The 23,493-nt window shown below is 42.2% G+C and overlaps 1 protein-coding gene across 24 annotated transcripts in view; it reads left to right on the top strand.

The window, feature by feature from the left end:
• Positions 1-23,493, top strand: part of LIN52 (lin-52 DREAM MuvB core complex component) — a 91,735-nt gene that overhangs the window by 30,424 nt on the left and 37,818 nt on the right. For 4 of the 24 annotated variants that reach the window (XR_014788970.1, XR_014788971.1, XR_014788972.1 and 1 more), the window contains one exon: positions 7,229-7,343. The exons of 12 other annotated variants lie outside the window; for them this stretch is intronic. Coding sequence is in view for 3 of the 12 variants with exons in the window: in XM_084842689.1 (XP_084698815.1) it covers positions 8,606-8,640 (35 nt within the window). In the remaining 9 variants the exon portion in view is untranslated. Of the gene's footprint in view, positions 1-7,228; positions 7,344-8,605; positions 8,728-13,381; positions 13,473-18,909; positions 19,020-23,493 lie in introns of those variants that run through there. 8 more of the 24 variants (XR_014788969.1, XM_084842689.1, XR_014788973.1 and 5 more) reach the window with 7 other exon arrangements.

The following is a 23,493-nucleotide window of genomic DNA, read 5'->3' as shown; positions in this document are numbered from 1 at the left end:
ATTATCTGCAATTTCTTTATGACTTGTGAATCGGAGTGGAGAGAGAGTGTGGATTTACAGCAGAGATAAACATGTCCATAAAGTCTGTATCTGTGTCAGTAATTGTACTGCTGTCAGTGACTGTCCTGTTTTACAGGCCTCTCTTGAGGAAGAACACACTTTGCTACTAGTGGCAGTGTAGGGTTCACCCTTTGGTTTACATTAACATGCTAAGAGTAGGTTGCAATGATTGGGATGGCAATTCAGCCTAGATATTGGTCACTCTTAGCTCTTTCTTCTTTTTCCTACCTCTAGCTAATGAATGAGTGACTGAATTATACATTATGTGCTTCAAAGGAAAGGGAAGCAGACACAAAGCTGCTTCATGCTAAAATGCAGTGTGGTTGACTGACAGTTTGGTGCTGTGCATATGTACAAATTGCTTGCATTTACTATAATAAACAGTGCCTTGCTTTACCAGAATTTCTAGACTGTTTCTTGTTGAGACTGTTAATGCATCTTAAACTCCAACCATTGATGATTTGTTGTTGTTGCCTGTTGGAAAAGTGGAAAGAACAGGGAATTCTTTAAAAGTCCCTTAAATGAGCTAAGCGATCGGTATTTACTATTATTACTTCAAGTGATGTTACTTGATAGCAATAGTTGATTTTTTTTGACAAAGACATTTCTGAGACTTTGTGGCTTGTCCTCTAGTATACAGACGATTAGGTGTTTGATGTAGCAAAATGGATTTCTGACACTTGAAGATTATTCATGATGTTTCTGTAGAACGTCTACTTCAATTGTCAGATACCCAGAATGTGAGCCAGGTCCAGCACTTCTGATATATTTGCCTGCCAAACAGATTCAGAGTGTGGAGAATGAAAACTTAAAATAAAGCCCCATCTGGCTGTATACCCATTTGGGTATTATGGACTGTTTGACAGCTCACTTCCTTTTGTTTGTGTCCGTGGATGTGAACTTGGATGCTAACTTTGAAGCCTAGCATTGATACTTGCATGGCATCTTCTGGAATAACAGGGACATGGTTCTCAATTTATAGTGAGTGCAGTCCCACATGTTACATTTAAATAGCTATCAGACTGATATACACATGCACCTACTTGACCTTAAATAGAGACTAGAGATGAGCACATTTAAGATTGCTTGGCTTTTGCAAACCCAGTTTGATAAACTGATGGGATATTTGTGTAGTGTTTGCGCACACTGAAATAGTGTCATTGGACCAAGATTCAAAGTGCCATGGGCAGTATCCTACTTGCACATGGGGGCTTTTCAACTCCCTCCTCCAAAAGACCCTTAAAGTGCCAGGGATCTTCAGAATGGTGCCCTGTGAGGTATGACCGGCAGCCAACAGAAGAGAATATCCCCTACAGTCTCTGCACTGATACACTTTCCACTCACACACGGTGGAAAATGTCTCTAAATAATGAAGCCATGGAGAAAAATGTTTTTTAATCCTCTCTGTAAGATTCCCAGCATAGTTATTTCTTCCATTCCTTATTAAAATTAGTGTTCTTTTAGATGTTTAGAGATGCTCCAAGTTATGCTCAGTGTCTCAACACGTGAGTAGAGTCACCATATCATAATATGGAAGAAAATGAGCATGCTTGACAGTTTGGGTTTTGTTCTACAGAATCCTGTGTTTCTGGGCTTTTTCTGGTTAGATACTGTAGCAGTCAGTTAATGTAGTTCTAATCTAAGGAAAAAAACACTGTAGGTTATTCCGCCACTGTAACCAAATGTGGGTTATCCCAACTATGTTTCTTTTCTCTTTTTAATTAACTTTGAGTCTTGGGTCTATAGAACTCACTGCCACAGCTTTTATTCATGTTTTCGATTAGAACTCACTACTTGGAAATGCTGCCTCAGCTAAAAAACCTTTTAACTGCTGCCATTAGAATAAACCCTCTCTACCTAAAAGAAACTCAGTAGCCTGGTTCCTATGGTGTAGGCATGGGATTGACAACCTTATTATTACTGAGTTTATTTTAAAAGTTTTAAGACATAATGATGATTTTATGAGCAAACCAAGCTGTACATAATACAACTTTAGGAACATAAAGGCTGCTTTATGTTCCTAAAGCAGCCCTCCCCAACCAGGTATCCTCCAGGTGTTTTGGACTACGGTGCCCAGGATTCTTGACTATTGGCCATGCTGCCTGAGGCTGATGGGAGCTGAAGTCCAAAATACCTAGAGGGCACCAGGTTGAGGAAAGCTGTCCTAAGCTTTAGATCTGTAAAGAGTGCTAAAAAAAGTATTGCTTATGTTTAAATTTTTCTCAAAATTTCCATCCCCCCCCCCCCGAAAACAGCAAAAACATTTTTCCCATGGCTTCAAAATTTCCAGAAATTTTGCATTTCTAGTAGGTTCCAATTCAAAACTGATTTGGTAAGTAGTTTACCAAGACCAATATGAGCATATTAAAAAGCCATTTGTCCGTTTGCCCCAGGAAGATTCTGTATGACTGAAATGAAGTTTTAAAAAATCATTTCATCGTTGAGTGGACGGTATTTTCAACAGCAGATATATCACAAGACTTAGTCTGAGTGGAAATCAAAATGGGGACCATGAGATTTGTACTCTTGATAACCTTCAAAGTTACTGGCAATCTAACATCTTCTTAGAACTCTGCATCTAAACACCTGACATCAAAATTAGAACTCTGTGTGAGAGACAGACAGACAGAGGCAATGACTAAAATTTAATGATCTCACAAATTGATGTTAGTACAGATATAGGACCACTTATTTTAGGGGCATCTGAGGGTTGTTTAACTCACAGAAAATCCCTGCTGCCTGGGTTCGCAGGACAGGCCGGGTGCCTGCAGGCACCATGCAAAAATAGTGCCTGCAGGCACCTGGCAGAACACAACAGCCCCTGCAGGTAAATTAACCCATGGTGGGCTATCATGTTGTGTGAAGCAGGTCACTGTGTTCAGTCTGCTTACTTCTGTGTAAATGTACATAGGATTGCAGCCTTAAGAGAGTCTGAACTAGGAGTTTGCCTTGAGATCTTGAAGCACGTTCATCTTGTACAAACTTCTTTTCTCTTTATCAAATAAAGAGATCTCCATAAGCCAAGATTCCTATGGCTTGTTAGAACAAAACCTCTCACTATTTTCTCAGTTTACTGAGCCATTCCACATCTTCTGAATATGAGGCCTTGCAGAGATCAATTGCAGCTTCCTTTTTTGCATTCCCAGTCAGCGTAGCCTTGAAGGGCCTGTATAGAGAATGTAATATAGCTGGGCCAGAGCTCTTTGACAGTATCTAAGTGCCTCATTAACTCCTGTACGCTAGAACAAGATAAAAATGTCATCAAGCCCCTATCAGATGCCTGATATAACCTGCTGCAAGCTGGAGTGCCATTAGTTTAAATTCTCAATCAAATGCCTTCCTTGAGCTTAAGGAGCAGTGATTAAACATGGAGGGTCCCCTGAGGGCTCTACAGCTGTCATGGGGGTTGGGGTGGGTCCCCTCCCTTACCATCCAGAGAGTCTTGAGCCAGAGGTCCCAGTGGGGCGGGCCCTCTTCAAACCTGCACGTGCCTGTCCCAGCTGTTCTGCTTTGCCTAATGAATTGCTTTACAGGGAGAAACTGGGTATTGTCATCATAGCTTGCCTTCCCTGGGGACTCTCGCCAGCCTCAATAATGACTAATGTTAGTGATAGTAATTGAAGTGTGATGGCTCTCTGGGGACTCGCACCATGCTTGATGCTATCAGGCACTTGTGGCTGGTTCAAGCCTGTATATGGCTCAGGAGTGATTTTTAATTGCTCTACTTCCATAACTATACTTTCAGTATTTTTCCCCGTACGGATATGTATGTATGTTTTTGGAAGTGGTCCAGTGGATTTTTGTCGCTTAGAGTCCATGGGGTCTAAACTTCCTTGCATTTATCTTGCATCCAAACTATCTTGGAGTTTCTACCCTGAAAGGAGTGTGAGACTCTGATGTCCTTGCATCTCTGCTACATGTTTTTGTCTTCCACTGCCTGAGTGTACATAGCTGTATATAGTAGCATACAGTTCCCCCCGCCCTTTTTAAATTCATTGGATCTCTAGTGCGAAGAAGGAAGCCCATGCTTAAGGATGCAGTCAGCTTGTTCATTGGCATAGGCATTTGGGGATAGGAAGTGGACTATTTAAACCTGAATATTAAAAAGAAAATGTTTAATCCAAGCCAGATTGGATTTGGGAAAGAGTAGCTTCCATGGATTGGTTCCAAAGTGGTGATTAGATTCTCTTTGCAGAGTCAAATGACTTTTCATGTTACCTTTCTAATTTAGAATTGTCAAGCTCCTTTTACGACTTTGGAAATATGAGATGGTGGAATAGGGTATAATATTCTTTGTTTAAATCTTTGGCTTCCATATTCTTCTCTGTTCCTCACAGTACCCTGAGGTAAGAAGCAATGAAATACATAGCAGGATTATGGACGTACATGGTTTTATTTTATTGTATTTTTTTATTTTAAAGCTTTGTTAACTGCCCAAAAGACTGACATACATGAATTACCAAGCTAGCTCAAATCAGCAATTCAGCTAATCAACTAATTGTTATACTGGATCTCCAAAGATGCAAAGAATCCCATTATGTACAATTTCCGAATGCCTGTGTTACTGAAAATTCTGTTACTGGACAGTTCCTATACTTTTTATACTTTAATAAAGGCCCTCTGTGAGCAGTTCGCTAGACTTTTTGCAGATAAAGTCACCCGTATTCTGATAGACTTGGATGCCATTGTTTTGACAGAGTCTGAGATGGTCAAGGCTAGCGCAGCATCATGTTATGAATACCTTTTGGCTTATGCAAACTGAGGATGTGGACAAACTGCTTGGAGGACTGAGGACTGCTACTTGCTTTTTAGATTTTTGTCCATCCTGGCTTGTGAAATCTGCCAGAACTGGGCTGGGTACCTGGACCTCCAAGGTGGTCAATGCCTACTTGAGGGACAGTGAGGTTCCCATAGCTTTGAAAGAACCAGCAGTGAGGCCCTTGTTGAAGAAACCAAATTTAGATCCTGTGGTTTGGGATAACTACCACCCTGTCAAGTTTGCCATTCTTGGACAAGGTGATGGACTGGGTGGTAGCCTTACAACTCCAATCAATGTTAGATGATACTGATTATTTAGATTCATTCCAATCAGGTTTCTGATGTGGTTATTGGGTTGAAACAGCCTTGGTCTCATGGTTGATGACTTATGCCAGGGAATGGATGGGAAGGGTACAACCATGTCAGTTCTTCAGGACCTCTCAGGGGCTTTTGAGACCATCGACCATGATATCCTCCTGGATTGTTTGTCTGGGTTGGGCTTAGGAGGCAGCATTAAAGTGATTCCATTCATTCCTGGAGGAGCATTCTCCAAAGGTGGTGCTTGGGGACTTCTGCTCCACCCCATGGCCATTAGCCTATGGGGTGCCGCAGGGTTCCATCTTATCCCCTATGCTTGTCGACATGAAACCGCTAGGGGGAGTCATCTGGAGGTTTTGGCTGAAGTGTCATCAATATGCAGATGATATTCAGCTCTACCTCTCATTTCCATCTACACATCCCAGGGAGGCTGTGGAACACTTTAAAATTTTATAGTCAGAGTCCTTAAAGCGGCATACAGAGTTAACATTTAAAAACACCCAATGAAATACAATACAACAATCTATTTGAAACCCCTGCCCCTCTCCACCAAGTTAACAGTACAGCAATAGATTGTGCATAGTTACTTGAGAAGCAGTCCAATCACAAGGACTTGGTTCTAAGTAACAAAGGATGGGGCAGTAAAAGTGTCAATCCTCCCACAAACCAGCAAATACTTTTTTGAACAGCAAAGTCTTTAGCAGGCATCTCAAGACATGGAGAAAACTGGTCTGACATTCCTCTAAGGGGAGGGAGTTTCTGCGCTAAATGAGGAAGCCCAGGTGGCTCCAGTGTCCAGGAGTACGTTTAACCAGCTTAGGCTGATATGCCATCTATGGCCCTATCTGGAGAGGATGGGCCTTGCCTCAGTTATCCATTTACTAGTGTCATCTAGGCTAACTAGTGAAATGGGTATACGTGGAGCTGCCTTTGAACTGTCCAGAAACTTCAGCTGGTGCAGAATGCAGTTACCTGAGTGTTGGTGAGGGTGAGGCAGTTAGATCATATAACGCCTATACTGCACCAGCTGCACCGTTTACCGGTGTTTCCAAGCCCAATGTTAAGTGCTAGTTTTGACCTTTAAAGCCTTAAACAGTCTGGGAACAAATTACTTGAAGGACCACTATCAGACTGCCTGCACTTTTAAGATTAGCAAGGGTGGCCCTTCTCACTTGCCCACCAGTGAGGACAGTTAGGTGGGCGAGTACATGAGATAGGGCCTTTTCTGCAGTGGCCCCACACCTCTGGAATAAGTTGCCATTAGGGGTTCACCAGGCCCCATCATTGCAGGCTTTTAAGAAGACTGACTTGTTTATTCCAGCCTTCCCCTGATTATGTTTTATCAGACTGGGTAATAGCTGCAATTGTGTTGTGGGTTCTGTCTTAGCTTGTGTTTGTTATTTTGTGGAACTTCTGCTGTTTGTATTACCACATGGGTTTTTAAATTAATTTTACTATATTATTTCATTGTTCTACACCGCCTTGGGAGGGTGTCTGCCCTTAAAGTCAGCCTATAAATATTTTAAATAAATAACGTTGCACTTACAAAACACTTTTAAAGAGCTAATGTTCTCTTGATGCTGTATATAAAATGTATACTTTGGTTTAAACACTATTATGTGGCAGAAAGCCAGGAGACAAAAGGGTCTTTAGTTCTCTCCAAAATACCTCTGAGGATAAATACTCTTAAGATATCAACCTTATTCAACGGAATGGATTATTCACTCCTTGGTAAACATTTTCTCTGTTGAGATGCAGCACGGAGGATATTCAGTGAAATTGGTTTAACTTTAAATGGTGGGATATAAAATGTCAATAAAAAAAACAGTGTATTTTTTAATGACATTTTATATCCCACCATTTTCTCCAAGGAGCTCAAGGTAGCATACAGTGTCCCACCACCCACTCCCTGCCCCACTATTCTATCCTCACTAGAATTCTGTTAGGTAGGTTTGCCTGACAGGTAGTGACTGGCCCAAGGTCATCCAAGAAGCTTCATGGCTGAGTGGGGATTTGAACCTGAGTCGTCTTATTCCTAATCCAGTATGCTAGCCGCTATTTCACACTGGCTCCCTTTTATTTGCTTCCCCAGGAATTCTGTGTACTTTGGCCTAATTCCGATGTAATGACAAATCATGGTATGGTCATTACATGCATGACTCACAGCAAGCTTTGGGCTCTCTCACTCCCTTTCCTCCATTCAAAAGGTAAGGAGATTTAAATCTTCTAATCGCAAATTTGAAACTGAATATGGGAAATGGTGGTTTGTAGAAACCTGATGTGTTAACTAACTGTGGTTTGTACGAGCTACACTTCGCCTTATTTGGAGAAAAATAGGAAACTGCTGTTTGTTCTGAACTACGATTGGAAGCATTAAATCTCATCTCATGTGGGAGGGAGGGAGAACAAAAGCCTGAGGATCTCCATGTCTCATACAAGTAAGCCTAAACCATGCTTTAGTATTACATCTGAATTGGGTCTAAGTCATTGTTTAATGTGACTCTCAGAAGCCATTCACACACAGACAGATGGGTTCAAGTCCTGTTTTCTCCCCGCTCCCCACAGGGAGAGAGGAAAATGATCTGGATCTTCACAGGGTCATGTTTTCTTCCAACAAGCTTATTGAAACCTTAGGCCAAATCTGTCCCCAGCACTAATTCTAGAGGCAACATGATGGGGATGTGGGAGCACTGCATCTGTGCTGCTACTGAGAACTGGGTGATAGTCAAGGGATTGGACCAGCAGATGTACAGGCCCAGCTACGACATAGGAAGATAGGAAACTGCCTTATACTGAGTCAGACCATTGGTCCATCTAGCCTAGTATTGTCTACACCGCAGTGGCTCTCCAGGGTTTCAGGCATTCTTAGCCTTACCTGGAGAAGCGGGGGAGTGAACCTGAGACCTTGTGCCTACAAAGCAGGTGCTTTCCCATTGAGCTATGGCCCTTCCCTCCCACGGTGCTTGTGAATGAAGCTTCCGTGTCTTGCCCCTTCTACACCACTGGCAGGTCAAAATTCCTGCCATTATCCTGAATAATGTACCTAAGTACCTCAACAAGCATCTGGATGTGTCTTTTATTATTGACGGGATGTAGGATTATCTAGGCAGAGGATGAGATGGCTAGATAGCATCACTGATGCAATGAATATGGACTTGAGCATGCTCCGGGAGAGAGCGCAGGACAGGAAGGCCTGGCGTGCTATCGTCCATGGGGTCACGAAGAGTCGGACACGACTGAATGACTGAACAACAACAACAAGGATTATCTGACTTGATATACTGTTTTTAATTGAATTTTTGTGGCTGTGGAGAAACTTGCTACATACCATGGTGCATTTCATATGTTGGTTCCTATTGGTATTCACCACTGAATATAGTCAACTTCAAAGATACAAATGTTTTGTGCTTAAATATTGCTGAAACAGCCTATTTCAGCAGATTTGCTCTTTTTTTCTTTTTTAATACAGTTCTGGGCTGCCTGAGACTTTTTGTACAAGGATGAATACTGAATGTTATCACTACCAAGAGTGAATTCTTAGCTGAAGTAAGGTATAGAGCATGAGTCTAGAAAGAGGTAGCATAACTGAATAACATTTGTAGTTAAGCAAGTTGCTAGGAACACTGATTTTGTCCAGAGCTTCTTATTAATTAGGTGTGTATGTGAAGGCCTTCCTGACATCACAGCAATCTACCCCCCAGATTATTACTAAGAAACATTACGGAGAAGACATTTTCAATCTTTTCTGCTAATTTTCTTCATACTGTTCGTAGTTATAATCTTTCATTGTAAATGCATTATAGAAATACTTGGATTTTTGTTAATTGCAATATAAAATTAATGAGCATGCTCAGTTATTTACTTGCATTACTCCGGAAGCTCATGGCATTTTGTTCCCCCCAGTGTATTGTATCAGCAGATGTGTGAGTACATTTATTCAAGGTTTACTTGTATGGGTAGTGATGGTGATAAGGGATGCTTAATCTGTTGGTCCAGTACGTTAACAAGAATACATATATCCAAATGTAGCATTGGGGAAATGTTTCCTTCCTCCGTTATGTGACCTGTACACTATACAAGGTTGTTTTCTATAGCTGCCATATTTCCTAGGTAGCTACGTTTTCTTTAGCTAGGTCTCATCTGGGCTTGTACTGTTCCTCTTTTACTTACAAGTGCATATTCTCTTTCACGCACGCACGCGTGCATGCACACGCACACACACACTCCTGCCCTTGTTACTGAAAAACAACTGAAAACATCTCTGTGAGTATCCTTTAAACCATTTTAAATGTGCATGGTCATATCTCCTCAGTAAATATTCAGATCAAATGCAACCATTATAATTCGTTTTATATGCACATGTTTTCTCAGTATTTTGCTCTAGTTTAACTAAATTAATTTTTAAATCAATTTTTGTTAAACCAGTGCACTGCTTATACAAATAAGACCTTAATGTGGTAGCCTCAGGCTTGGTTGTTCTAAGCAGAGTGCCTGTCTTGAATGACTTTTGATGCTGTTTTCACTTAAAGCACATCTAAAGATAAAGTGCTTTGGATTGGTTCCACTTAACTTTCACTTAACTTACTAGGGTTGCCACAGCAAACTTGGAAAATAGGGATCTGAAATATTGTGTGTTTATTATAGTCTGTTGAAGAGTAATGTGTAAAAATACAGACAGCTGTTGAACTTTATAGGACCACATTATTCAGGCATAAATAACAATCTTTTGAAAATGAGGAGCGTTTCACAAAACAAGATGCATCCTGCAACTATTGCAGACACATTCTCAAAGTTATTTAAATTTCTGTAATTCTGGGACCATGGGCTATACTTCCTGGAAGATGGACTGTTGGCAAGGGATGGGTCGCACCTCACAAAGGCTGGGAAGAATGTGTTTGGCCACGGCATGAAGAACTTTATCAGGAGGGCTTTAAACTGAATCCTACAGGGAAGGGAGACGTAAAGTTGGGGATAACAATGGACAAAGGCTCATGCACCATAACAGAGAGAAGCAGCTCTAATAGCACCCAATAATAGCCTTCAGAAACATGTAGGAAGAAAGCCAGACTATAAAGCACATGGTCTTCACTGTCTATATACTCATGCCCAGAGTATGGGAAACAGAACGAACTTGAGCTCTTAATACAGGAGGGAAATATGACTTGATAGGTGTAACTGAGACTTGGTGGGATGACTCCCATGACTGGAATACAGCAACTGAAGGATATAACTTGTTCAAAAAGAACAGAAGGAACAGAAAGGGAGGTGGAGTTGCACTATATGTTAAATACATATCTCTGCACAGAAATACAGGAGCTTGAGCTTGGTAGCCCCGTGGAGAGCATCTGCGTTAAAATAAATGGAGCAAAGAATAAAAGGAACCTGGTGGTCGGAGTCTACTACCGGCCACCCAATCAAGGAGATGACGAGGATGAAACTTTTGAAAAGCCAATAGCCAATGTTTCAAGGAAGCATGATGTAATAATGGGGGCCTTCAATTTCCCTGATATTTGTTGGGAGACAAATTCTGCAAAACATGGCCCCTCCAAGAGATTCCTTGTGTTGCTTGTGTTGCTGATAACTTCCTCCTACAGAAAGTAGAGGAAGGAACTAGAGGATCGGCTATCCTTGACTGGATTCTAACCAACAGAGATGACTTAGTGGATAAAGTAGCAGTTACAGGAACTCTGGGGGAAAGTGACCATGTTATACTTGAGTTCTTGGTTCTAAAGGAAGCAAAAGCCGAGTGTAGCCAAACACGTACCCTGGATTTTAGGAAAACCAATTTTAATAAACAATTTTAGGAAAGCCAATTTTAATAAACAATTTTAGGAAAGCCAATTTTAATAAAGAAAGAACAATGATCAGTAAGGTCCCATGGCAAGCGACTCTAACGAGAAAAGGAGTCCAAGATGGAAGGGAGTTTTTGAAAAAGGAAATTCTAAAGGCACAATCACAAACAATTCCAACAAGAAGAAAAGGTGGAAGACAACAGAAGAAGCCAATGTGGCTTCACAAAAAGCTTAGAGATGACCTGAAAACAAAGAAGCACACACATAGGAAGTGGAAGGAAGGCCAAGGAACAAAGGAAGAGTGCAGGCAGGTAGAACAGAATTGCAGGGATGGCATCAGGAAGGCCAAGTCTGAGAATGAGCTGAGGTTAGCGAGGCAGGCTAAAAGCAACAAAAAGGCATTATTCAGATATGTGCATAGTAAAAGACAGAGGAAAGAAATGGTGGTTCAACTATTAAATAAGAATGGCAAAATGATAACAGATGACAAAGAAACAGCAAAAGTGCTCAATTCCTACTTTGGCTCAGTCTTCTCCCTAAAGAGGGTCTATGATCCCCCCGCCCCAGCAAAGTACAGGCTGAAGGGGCAGGATTGCAGCTTGAGATCAATAGGCATATGGTCAAGGAACACCTCATTACTTTGAATGAGTTCAAATCTCCAGGGCCAGATGAACTGCATCCTAGAGTAATAAAGGAACTGGCAGAAGAACTCTCAGAGCCACTGTCTGTTATCTTTGAGAAATCATGGAGGACGGGTGAAGTGCCAGATTACTGGAGGAGAGCTAATGTTGTCCCTATCTTCAAAAAGGAGGAACCTGGGAACTACAGACCAGTCAGTCTGACATCAATCCCTGGGAAAATTCTGGAGCAGATTATAAAGCAATCCATCTGGAAGCACCTTGAAAACAATGCAGTGATGACTCAAAGCCAACATGTATTTGTCAAGAACATATTCTGCCAGACTGCTCTCATTTTTTGATCAGGTAACCTCTGTTGTAGACTGTGAGAATGCTGTGGACATCGTATACCTCGACTTCAGCAAAGCTTTCGGCAAAGTGCCCCATGATATCCTGATGAGCAAACTAGCTCATAGTGGGCTAGATGAAACAACCATCAGGTGGATCCCCAGTTGACTACAGAAATGGACTCAAAGAGTGCTTATCAATGGGATCTTCTCAAACTGGGGAGAGGTAACAAGCGGGATACCGCAGGGCTCAGTCCTGGGCCCAGTGCTCTTCAACGTTTTTATTAATGACTTGGATGAGGAGGGGCAGGGAATGCTGATCAAATTTGCAGATGACACAAAATTGGGGGGATAGCTAATACCCTGGAAGACAGAAACAGAATTCAAAGTGAACTTGATAGACTGTAGTGCTGGGCAGAAAACAACAGAATGAAATTTAATATGGATAAATGCCAAGTTCTGCACCTAGGAAAAAGAAACCAAATGCACAGCTACAAGATGGGGGATACTTGGCTCAACAATACAACAAGCGAGAAGGATCTTGGAATTGTTGTTGATCACAAGGTGAATATGAGCCAACAATGTGATGTGGCTGCAAAAAAGGCAAATGCTATTTTGGGCTGCATTACTAGAAGCATAGCTTCCAAATCCCGGGAAGTCCTAATCCCCCTCTACTCAGCACTGGTTAGGCTCATCTTACATACTGTGTCCAGTTCTGGGCACCACACTTTAAGAAGGATGCAGACAAACTGGAGAGGGTTCAGAGGAGGGCAACAAAGATGATCAGGGGACTGGAAACAAAGCCCTATGAGGAGAGACTGAAAGAACTGGGCATGTTTAGCCTTGAGAAGAGAAGACTGAGGTGAGATATGATAGCACTCTTCAAGTACTTGAAAGGTTGTCACAGAGAGGAAGGCCAGCATCTTTTCTTGACCATCCCAGAGTGCAGGACACAGAATAATGGGCTCAGATTACAGGAAGTCAGATTCCGGCTGAACAAGGTGATTGAGCGGGTGGTGGCGATGCAGTTAAAGGCACACTTGGACGAAGCCAGTTATCTAGATCCATTTCAGTCGGGCTTCAGGCCTGGGCATGGGACAGAAATGGCCTTGGTTGCCTTGGTGGATGATATGAGGAGGGCTCTGGATAGGGGTGAATGCTCCTTCCTTGTTCTCCTTGACCTCTCAGTGGCTTTTGATACCGTTGACCACGGTATCCTACTCGACCGCCTATAGGGGTTGGGCATTGGAGACACTGTATTATGGTGGTTCTGGTCTTTCCTCTCCGGCAGGTACCAGAGGGTAGCACTGGGAGAGGAGGTTTCAGACCCGTGGCCGCTCACTTGTGGGGTGCCACAGGGTTCCATCCTCTCCTCGATGCTATTTAACATCTATGTGAAGCTGCTAGGGGCTATCATCAGGAGGTTTGGGGTGCGGTATCAATATGCAGATGTCATGCAGCTCTACCTCTCATTCAAATCTTCACCAAGGTTGGCCGTAGAATCCCTGTCCAAATGTCTGGAGACGGTGAGTGGCTGGATGGGGAGGAATAAGCTGAAGCTCAACCCTGACAAGACCGAGGTACTTTTGGTGGGAGACAAGAGGAGGTTGGGAGATGTTGACCTGGTGTTGAATGGGGTACAGCTACCCTTGAAAGACCAGGTCTGCAGCTTGGGGGTCATTTTAGACTCCCAGCTGTCCATGGAGGCTCAGATGTCAGCTGTGAGCCGGACAGCGCTGTACCAACTCCATCTGATACGGCGGCTGCACCCCTACCTTCCCGACCATCTGCTCCCGTCAGTAATACATGTCCTGGTCTCCTCTCGTCTAGACTACTGTAATGCGCTGTACGTGGGGTTACCCTTGAAGACGGTTCGGAAGCTGCAGCTGGTGCAGAATGCGGCGGCTCGCCTGATTACAGGCAGCTGCCGGCGAGATCACATCACTCCAGTGCTGAAGGAGTTGCACTGGTTACCAGTTGTTTTCCAGGCCAAATTCACGGTGTTGGTTTTGACCTTTAAAACCCTATATAGTTCCAGCCCAGCCTACTTAACAAGCGCCTCCAGCAACACCAGACAGGCTGCTTAACAAGATCAGCCTTGGATGGCCTTCTCTGTGTCCCATCAGCCAGGACAGCTAGACTGGTGAGGACGAGGGAGAGGGCCTTCTCTGTGGTGGCCCCCACTCTGTGGAACTCCCTCCCTAGGGAACTCTGCCATGCCCCCTCTTCAATGAGCTTCCACCACGAATTAAAAATATGGTTGTTCAGGCAGGCATTTGGGTTAGGGTATTTTTAGAAATATGATGTTTTTAATGTAGAATTTTATTGTTTTAAACTGTTTCTATTTTTGTACATCACCCAGAGTGGCTGGGTGACCAGCCAGATGGGCGATTAATAAATTTAATAAATAAATAAACATCAGGAAAAACTTCCTGACTATTAGAGCCATATGACAGTGGAACCAATTACCTAGGGAGGTAGTGGCCTCTCCCACACTGGAGGCATTCAAGATGAAGCTGAACAGCCACTTGTCAGGGATGCTTTGACTTGGATTCCTGCACTGAGCAGGGGGTTGGACTCGATGGTCTTATAGGCCCCTTCCAACCCTACTATTCTATGATTCTATACATGTACCGTTTTATTTTCCCACTTCAAAAATGTTTCATTTTTCCTTTCTTAATTCTCCGTCACTATTTTTTGATAGTACTAATCTGCTAATTGGGTCCAATGGACCCCTTTAGAGTCATAGCTGGAAATAAATATATGATTTGATTTCAAAATGACTGCTGTTTAACAGAAAAAATAGATTTGTGTATTGGTATTGCATTCCAAAAATATTAGTGTAACCCAAAAACTATTGGTGTGCATTGTAACCCACAATGGTAACAGAAGATAAAGCAAAACAGAAACCCAAAATGCTTTGGGCCATAGTAAGTAATGGAAGGGGTCCAGTGTACCCCAATAGCTGAATAGGGTGTCTCTTTTGTCAAAAAAACAAAAAACAAGTCAGTATTGCTATTTTGCATTATGGATGTGTTAACTCCTGTGTCAGGAGAGAGCCTACTTGGACACAATTAATCCCATAGGGTAAAGTTTACTGCTGGGATCCAAGGAATCCCTGCCATCCTTTGTAATGTCTGGGTAGACTTTATTTAGGGCACTTTTACACCAGCCTAAAATCCTTCATTTAAAATGGGGCTTTCTGCTTCCATTTTAAATGCAGGATAAGAACTGACACGCTTTAGATGCGCTTCCTTTCCCCCCTCCCCTTCCCCCCTACTTCTTCCTGTATCTGAATCTTCCATTATCTTTCACTGATCTCACTCCTCTTCTTGCCGCTTTAACTCTTTTCACAGAGGAAACTGAAGCGGAACACAACAGGGTAATTTGATAGCATGTTATCTGCGATCTATTTAAAAACAGAACAAAGGGCATTTAGTGCAGGAGGGTCACGGCAGGGTCACACTGTCATGTAAAGAGCCCGCAAACTTCTGTGAAGGAAACAGCCCACAAACTTCCATGAAAGCAATCTCAATCGCAGGATAAAAGCTCCGTGTGAAGGAGCCCTTATTCCTGTACATGTAGGAGAGTGGGGTTTTTTTTACAGAAACAGAAAAAAATGAGTTCAGTGCTCCTAAAGTGGTTTAACCACATGTAAAATTGAAGTTATGATAAAGGCAGTTGGTGGGATAGAATGGACTCTAGTTAGCTTAGAACTCTGGTAGTTTCATTATCCCATTCATTTCAATCGGGGCAAATAAATCGTATCCTAGAGAGCTTTAGCATAAGTTATACATAACTTTTTTGAAGATTGAAGGTGGTGATGGGTAGAGATGTAAAATTTCCGGGAATTTTGAAGCCACGGAAAAAGGCCCAGTTCGTAGGCAGTGTGGTTCATCCCTGGCTCCACACTCACAGAGCAGTGCAGAGCCAGCAAAAGGGGGGTGTTTCTGGGGATGGGGAGGGAAGGAGACCACGGAAGCACAGTTATGATGCTTCCTATGCACTGTCTGTCCTCCCCCCGCCACTCTGACTCTTCCAAGCTAGACAGCCAAAATCAGCAAATCTGTAGGGCACCAGGCTGAGGAAGGTTGCTTTAGGAATGTAAAGCAGCCTTTATGTTCCTAAAGTTATATTATGTATAACTTGGTTTGCTCATAAAATTATCATTTTATTTGAAAACTTTAAAAAGTGAATTCAGTAAATTTGTAATTACTGTTTGAATAAACTATATTTTTAAAATTTAATATACCAAACATGATTAATTTTATGAGCAAACCAAGTTATATGTAACATCTTTTAGGTTCCTAGTTTATGTCTGACCAGAGAGAACTTCAGCAAGTAGTCCTGAAACATCTGAATCATCCTAGAAGCCAAAAGAAGCAGGAAGAACTGAACGCAGCGGAAGACAAGTCCAGAAACACAGGACTCTGTAGAACAAAATCCAAACTGTCAAGCATGCGTATTTTCTTCCATATTATAATACGGTGACTCCATTTGCACGTTGGGAAACTGAGCATGACTTGGAGCATCCCAAAATGTCTATCAGTAAAAAATATATTGGATCAATAATTTTAAGAAGGAATAAAAGAACTAACTATGCTGAGAATCTTGACAGGATTTATACATATTATCCTGAGACAGGATTTATGCATATTTTCTCCTATGGCTTCATTATTGCCAGACATTTTACATCTGTAGTCTTTTCTGTAAAGGTCTTCTTATTACATAGCTTTTAGAAATCATTTGGGGCAGGGGAATAAAAGGCTTGGTAACAATATATAAACACTTTAAAGTTTTAAAGAACGCTTTAAATTCTAAAAGAAAATATTTCATAATCCAATAGTCAATTTTTCCAACTTTTCAGGAAAAAAACCCTGGCCCTTGGAAAAGGGGGGTGGGTCCTGAGTTTTCTGTTTTTTTTCCAGGCCTTCACATGTCTAGTGGTGGGAGAGATGAAATGTCACAGGACAACTGACCCCATAATTGTTTGGTGGTGGAGGGGCAAGCTTTGGAACCCATGACTGCGTTACAGGCATTGGGCTCCTTCTGTGTGCGCCCTGGTCATCGCCAATTCTGCACCATCACAGAGGCAAGGAAGGTCTGGGCACAACTGAGACTGACACTGAAATGTGACCCACACTCTCATGCGGGCCTCATGTTTTGGAACAATCCCAACATAGCTGTGGGGGGGTAGACAAATATGTTAGAGACATTGGCTTAGAGCGGGAATTTTTTTGTTAAACCAGTTGATAGATGAGCACCAAAACTGTGTAAATTTTGAGCATCTACCGATGATGGCTCCCCTCCCCATAGCTAGGTGGCAGCTACTACAATTGCAACATGCTCTCAGAGCTAAATTTGGGCCTGTTGCCTTCTCGGCGTCGGAATTCCCTTCACTATGTACAGCCCTCCAGTCAACGTCCTCTCTCCCTAAGCAAACACTAGTGGTATTTACCCAATTAAAAAAACTCCAGAGGTTTAATCTTTCTCATATCAGGGAAGTGTGGAACACTAAATTTATTGAAAAGTGCCAACTTTCAGAATAGGTTTGGCAGGCCCTAAGAGAACAATTTAAAAACACACACACCCTAGATCTGAAATTAAGATTAATCCAACAAATACTTATTATAAGAGCCTATTGGACACCTGAATGACTGTACCAGAAGAATTTAAGTGACTCTCCCCTTTGTTGGAGACGTCAAAAAGGGAAAGGGACTCTAATGCCCATGCTCTGGAGTTGTCCAGTGCTCAAACCGTTTTGGGGGGAATGTGATTGAAAGGTTCAAATCCACTCTTCAATTAGATTTTGACATACTAGGCCATACAGTGGTGTTAGGACTCAGGCCATCAATATGGAAGAGCGACACACCACTAATGGACTGGTTGTTAAGGGCGACTCTGGTGGCTAAAATATTGGTGCACTAGGCATGGAAGGCAAAACACCCACCCAGGATTGAAGCATGGTGTGAGGCCATGTCATCTCTGGCCTCCCATGAATTAATTTTGATGAAAGAGGACAGAGGCCTCCTGATTTGGTGGCCATATGTGGAACTGTTTGATTAACCACTTTTATTAAGTTATTTTCCCCTTTTGCTTTCCTTTGAATATTATTTATCTGTCGGGGGGTTGGTTGGTTTGGGGTTGTTGTTTTTCTTGAGTTGGTCCTGAGGTGGAATCACTCAGGTGGTAGGTGTTATTGGAGGATGGGGGGAGGGAGTGTTGGTAAGGAAAAAAGGACTGTAAGAAAAAGAAACAACATTTCATGCAACGATGTCCAGGATTTGAGAACATTTATTCATGTTTAATCAGTACAACTAGCAGACACGGTTGATTTCTTGATATGTATTTCTTTTGTGTTATGAAACTAAAAAATAAGAATTATTAAGAAAAAACTGACCCCATAATTGTTGAGGAGTACATGGACTATAAAAGTGACTCAAATTTGCTCACACAAAAAAAGTTTTACAAATATTTCAAAACAGCTGCTAGGGTGCACAGCAACCCCCTTCTTATTGGACGCTTAAGCACTAATTTTGGCAAAATTACATCTATTAAGTTATTTCCTTAGAGCCCTCTACCGTATCTATATGATAACAGTAAGGATCTGTTCACCAACTCTACACAGGTCCCAAGTTCAATATTTATACATATGTCAACAAATCCTACATTTGTAGGCTGGGATACAAAGTAGTGTATGCAAGCGCTCTACTTTTGCATGGGGGCTTTTATGCTTCCTCCACATGTAATGACAATCTCACAAAAGGTCCTTTCTGCACCAAGATCAAGGGGCTTTCTGGTGTGGCACCCCATGAAGCACAATGGGCTACTGCTAGAAGGAAAGTTTGTTCCCCCCAACCACCATGAAAGAGAGGAATTGCTTTCTGTTTATAAAGGGGGGGGGGATTCCACCGGAGGGGGGGCGTTACCAGACATGGGTAAACATTTCTGAAGCTATACCTTTTCAGGTAATTCATAAACGCAAACGATTCTTAAAACCCTACCATGTGCAAACAGGTTGACTTCAGCAGGCTAAATCGGGGCTTTGTTTTCTGAACTATTTCTCTCAAGTTGAAGTTCAAGCAATTCAGAGTTGGTGGCAGTCTCCTGCAACCTTTTAAGTACCAGTAAGTATATGGCACCAGATAAAAAATGCAACATGATTGTGTGTGTATTTTTTAAGAAATAAATGAGTCTTATATAACATTTTTAAAACACTTGTACATTCTCAAACTGCATTTAAAAAAAAACCTTCAAAGTACTTCTGTGCTCCCTTTTTAAAGTGTGCTTTAATGTTTTTCCTTTAAAATATATTCTTTATTCTTAGAATTGAGCTGAGTTTCTTAATGCAATATAGGGAGCAGTTGCCAGCCAATCCATGTACAAGGTGCTTGGGCCTATAATTCTAATAAGTGTAATAATGCCTGTTAGTGATGAGCAATCTAATGAATCCATTGAAAACAGGTTCCTTAGCCCTTAATCCATTGACGCTGCTGAGGGTCACTGTTACAGTGCATTTCTCAGGATGAACCACATGCTCCATGGGCTGCCTGCTGCTTCCCTGTTAGAATTCAGCATGCCATACCCTTAGCACCCTGTCTCCTGAATGGAATTCAAAAAGACACTTAGATTTCCATAAATAAATTAGGAATTCAGTGGCTTCTTTCGGCTAATCAGGACAGGCTGATAAACCTTGCTAGCTGTTTAATAAATGAATTGTGACTGATTACCTATTAATATGGACGCCTCAGGAATTCACCCAGGGGGAAGCAGAGCAGTGAAATAGAGAGGGGCATGGCCTCCTGGGAAATCAGGGCTTCATGTTTGCAGCTTAAATATCTCTGTGAAGTATCAATAAGGAGGTAATTGAATTTTGAACACAAACATGAGCGCCGGATGGATGAAGAGAAGTGGAGGGGGGCTTGGATCGTCTCTTCTAGGCCCCTTCATTCTTCCCTCCCCTTTCCCTTGGAGACCACTCTAGTAAAGATAGATGCTAAATCCATTAAATAAAGATTAGACTCTGTCGTGGTAGAAAATGGTAGCTTAGCTAGATCCCTGGGCAAATTGGGACCTTTAGCAATACAGAAAATTAAAATATACATTTTTAACAAGTGTGCTATCGACACGCTAATAATAGTTGCCTGGCTTGTGGGGTTTGCTCACCTTTCAGGTTTGCTTTTGTTTGCCTATATTGCTTCCCTTGTTTTCTGTACTGGATTATTTATTTATTTACTTGGTTCCTTAAAGCAGTGAAACTGTAACTTGTTCAGGCTAACCCGGTAGTTTCCCCAAGATCTGTCATTGTCTTTAGTTTGGAGAAGGATCTAAAATATTAGAGAGAGGTTCTGCAGTTCCTGGGATCCATCATAAGTACTTAAACAGTTAAAGGTCCAAAAGTGACAGTTTTAAGCATACAAAGGCTCTTATTTTATTTAAAATTATTTTTAGGCTGCCTTTAAGAGAAAAGCTGGATACTATAATAAAAATCAATAAAAACAAATATTGAATCCTAGATTTTGGTTTTTGCAGGGTTGTAAGAAGTTAAATCTGACTCTTAAGAAGGCAGTTCTGACACCACTTACTGAATTGTTCTGTGAGACAAAAAATGACAAATGGTCATGTCCTCTTCTTCAGCTGTTGTGGTGCAAACTACTGCTTGCACCATAGTGGCTACTGGATTAGCCACTTTGTGAGCTAAGAAGCGGACTAAATTATCTCTCCCTTTTAAGCTTTTCCACACTACACACACACACACACACACCCTCCCTCCCACACACCCTCCCACAAAAGCCTTTTTGCCAGCACAGTTTACAGGCAGATTAGCTTTAGCACTAAACTTTAATTTTGGAATCCATTCATTGAAATAATAGAGCAGAGGTAGGCAGCCTAGGGGCTGCATGCAGCCCTCTGCTGCATTTCATGCACCCTATGCACCTCTGGCAGGCTCCGCCCAAGCCTTCCCCACCCAGTCACCTCTTCTCCACCTTAGCTGGGAGGGAAGAGCACTTTGAAAGGATTTGCCAGATCCATGCTTTCACAGAGTATTCCTGGTGGGAAGGACGTGGGCCCCTACCAACCATGGAGAGAAGACTGCTGACCGGTGGAGGGGGTGGGAGAGGGGAGATTTAACCCTTCCCTTCTCCCATGATCCTGATGAAGATCCCCCCTCCACACTGCTGTTAAGTGTAGGAAAGCAGTTAGCACAGCTTAGCACAGACAGTTCAGAAACTATTCCCTCCCCCTGTCCCACTTCTGCACCCCTGCATCTGACTTTCCAGAAGAACCTTTTATGGTGAGGCAGGTTTGCTCCTTAATTCAATGAAATGGTTGCTTAATCAACCTGAATTGCTCCCGTTACTCAGTAGGTGGTCCCACTGTGTAGCTAGAACTCTGAGGGGAGGGCCATTCTGCCCACACTGTTTATGATGGCTATAATCTAGCTGTTACTGTTGTTGTGTTACTAGCATTTAATTCAACAAATGTGTACTGTGTTTAATAATTACACTGGGATTTGGCTTTTATGGCTATTACAGTTCTCAGGGCTGCTTGATTAACAAGTAATCATCTAAAATCTTTGGCATTTTTGCCAGTGCATGTTGTGTAGTACAGCAAGGTGATTTCTCAAAAGCATAGTGGCTTGTGTATTATACTTATCAAATGTGGCTTCCAAATTATATCTGCGCCTTTCTGCTTAAAGCCAACTATATATTCTCCAATCTTGTATCCTATATGTCCTATCCCCTTTCATTGCAAATCGCATGTGGAAGGATAGAGATTTTGAAACTGCACCTACTTCCTAAGGCTGGTAGAGAATAACACATCAATAGATTCTAATACTGGCATACTGTCCCCTAGTGGTAGAATGTCATTTTTCTAAGTGCTTTATGCGCACAATCTTTGAAAACATTGCCCAGTCACACTGTGTCTATTCCGCAGTTCTCACACTCCTGTGTCCAAAAGTAATGACCTTTTTCTTACAACAGCATATTATCTTGTTTGCATCATTTAATGTAGCCAAATCAAGTGAATTGTGGATTTGGTATAGAAACAGTGGCTATTTATCTCTGCCCCACCCCTTTTGTTTTTAAATCCTGCAAAATGAGAATCCTTGTATGAACTCTGTAGCACAGACTTCAGGATGAAATACAGAATTGGTGGGGTGGATTTCCAAACCCAAAGAAACAGCTTTATATGAGGAGACTATGAAACATGTCGACGAGATGCCTGGAAAGTGGAGCAGTTCAGGTGATTGAGCACTTGAGTACACGACCTTGCATAAAATATTGAGATTTCATTAGAATGTTTGGATGGGGCAACAAGGAAATTCACAACCTCTAAACAACTTCTTAAAATGACATGCCCCCAAATGGCATGGTGTGTCTGAGAGAACATTTGAAAAAGTAATGGAGTATATTCGAGGTGGGGGGAAGCAATTGTGTATTTCTCCATCATAAACATAATCACAAATTATACCCACAGCCAGTTAACACTTTGTAACAATCTACATGAGAACTACATAATGTATGAAAGTATCATCTGGAACAGGAGTGGGGTAACTACTTCAGACTTTGTTGGCCTTCTTCATGTTCTTTTAACTAGAATAGCTCTGGTCTATCATTCGTAGATTTAAACACACTACCAGTGCAATGTGTTGCCAGCTTACCCAGCAGTTAGTCCCATTGTGTTAAATAGGGCTTACTCCTTTGTAAGTATGTTTAGGATTGTAGCCTCAGTAAGTGCATTGTTGTTGTTGTTCAGTCGTTCAGTTGTGTCCGACTCTTCGTGACCCCATGGACCATAGCACGCCAGGCCTTCCTGTCCTCCACTCTCTCCCGGAGTATGCTCAAGTCCATATTCATTGCATCGGTGATGCTATCTAGCCATCTCATCCTCTGCTGTCCCCTTCTCCTTTTGCCTTCAATCTTTCCCAGCATCAGGGTCTTTTCCAGGGAGTTTTCTCTTCGCATTAGGTGGCCAAAATATTTGAGCTTCAGCTTCAGTATCTGTCCTTCCAATGAGCACTCAGGGTTGATTTCCTTTAGGATGGACTGATTTGACCTCCTTGCAGTCCAAGGGACTCATAAGAGTCTTCTCCAGCACCACAGTTCGAAAGCATCAATTCCTCGGCGCTCAGCCTTCCTTATAGTCCAGCTCTCACAGCCATACGTTGCTACTGGGAAAACCATAGCTTTGATTATACGAACCTTTGTTGGCAAGGTGATGTCTCTGCTTCTTACTATGCTGTCTAGGTGTGCCATAGCTTTCCTCCCAAGGAGCAAGCGTCTTTTAATTTCATGGCTACAGTCACCGCCTGCGGTGATCTTGGAGCCCAAGAAAATAAAATCTGTCACTGCTTCCATTTCTTCCCCTTCTATATGCCAGGAAGTAATGGGGCCAGATGCCATGATTTTAGTTTTTGTAATGTTGAGTTTCAAAACAGCTTTTGCACTCTCCTCTTTCACCCTCAGCGAGAGGCTCTTTAGATCCACTTCGCTTTCTGCCATTAGGGTGGTATCGTCTGCGTATCTGAGGTTGTGGATAATTCTCCCAGCAACCTTAATTCCGACCTGTGATTCATCCAACCTGACGTTTCTCATG

The sequence above is a fragment of the Heloderma suspectum genome, chromosome 1, assembly GCF_057233095.1.
Source record: "Heloderma suspectum isolate Gila_16-S chromosome 1, 16-S_ref, whole genome shotgun sequence".
NCBI lineage: Eukaryota > Metazoa > Chordata > Lepidosauria > Squamata > Helodermatidae > Heloderma > Heloderma suspectum.
Note: the sequence above shows the minus strand (reverse complement) of the source record. Positions and strands in the feature narration are given on the sequence as shown.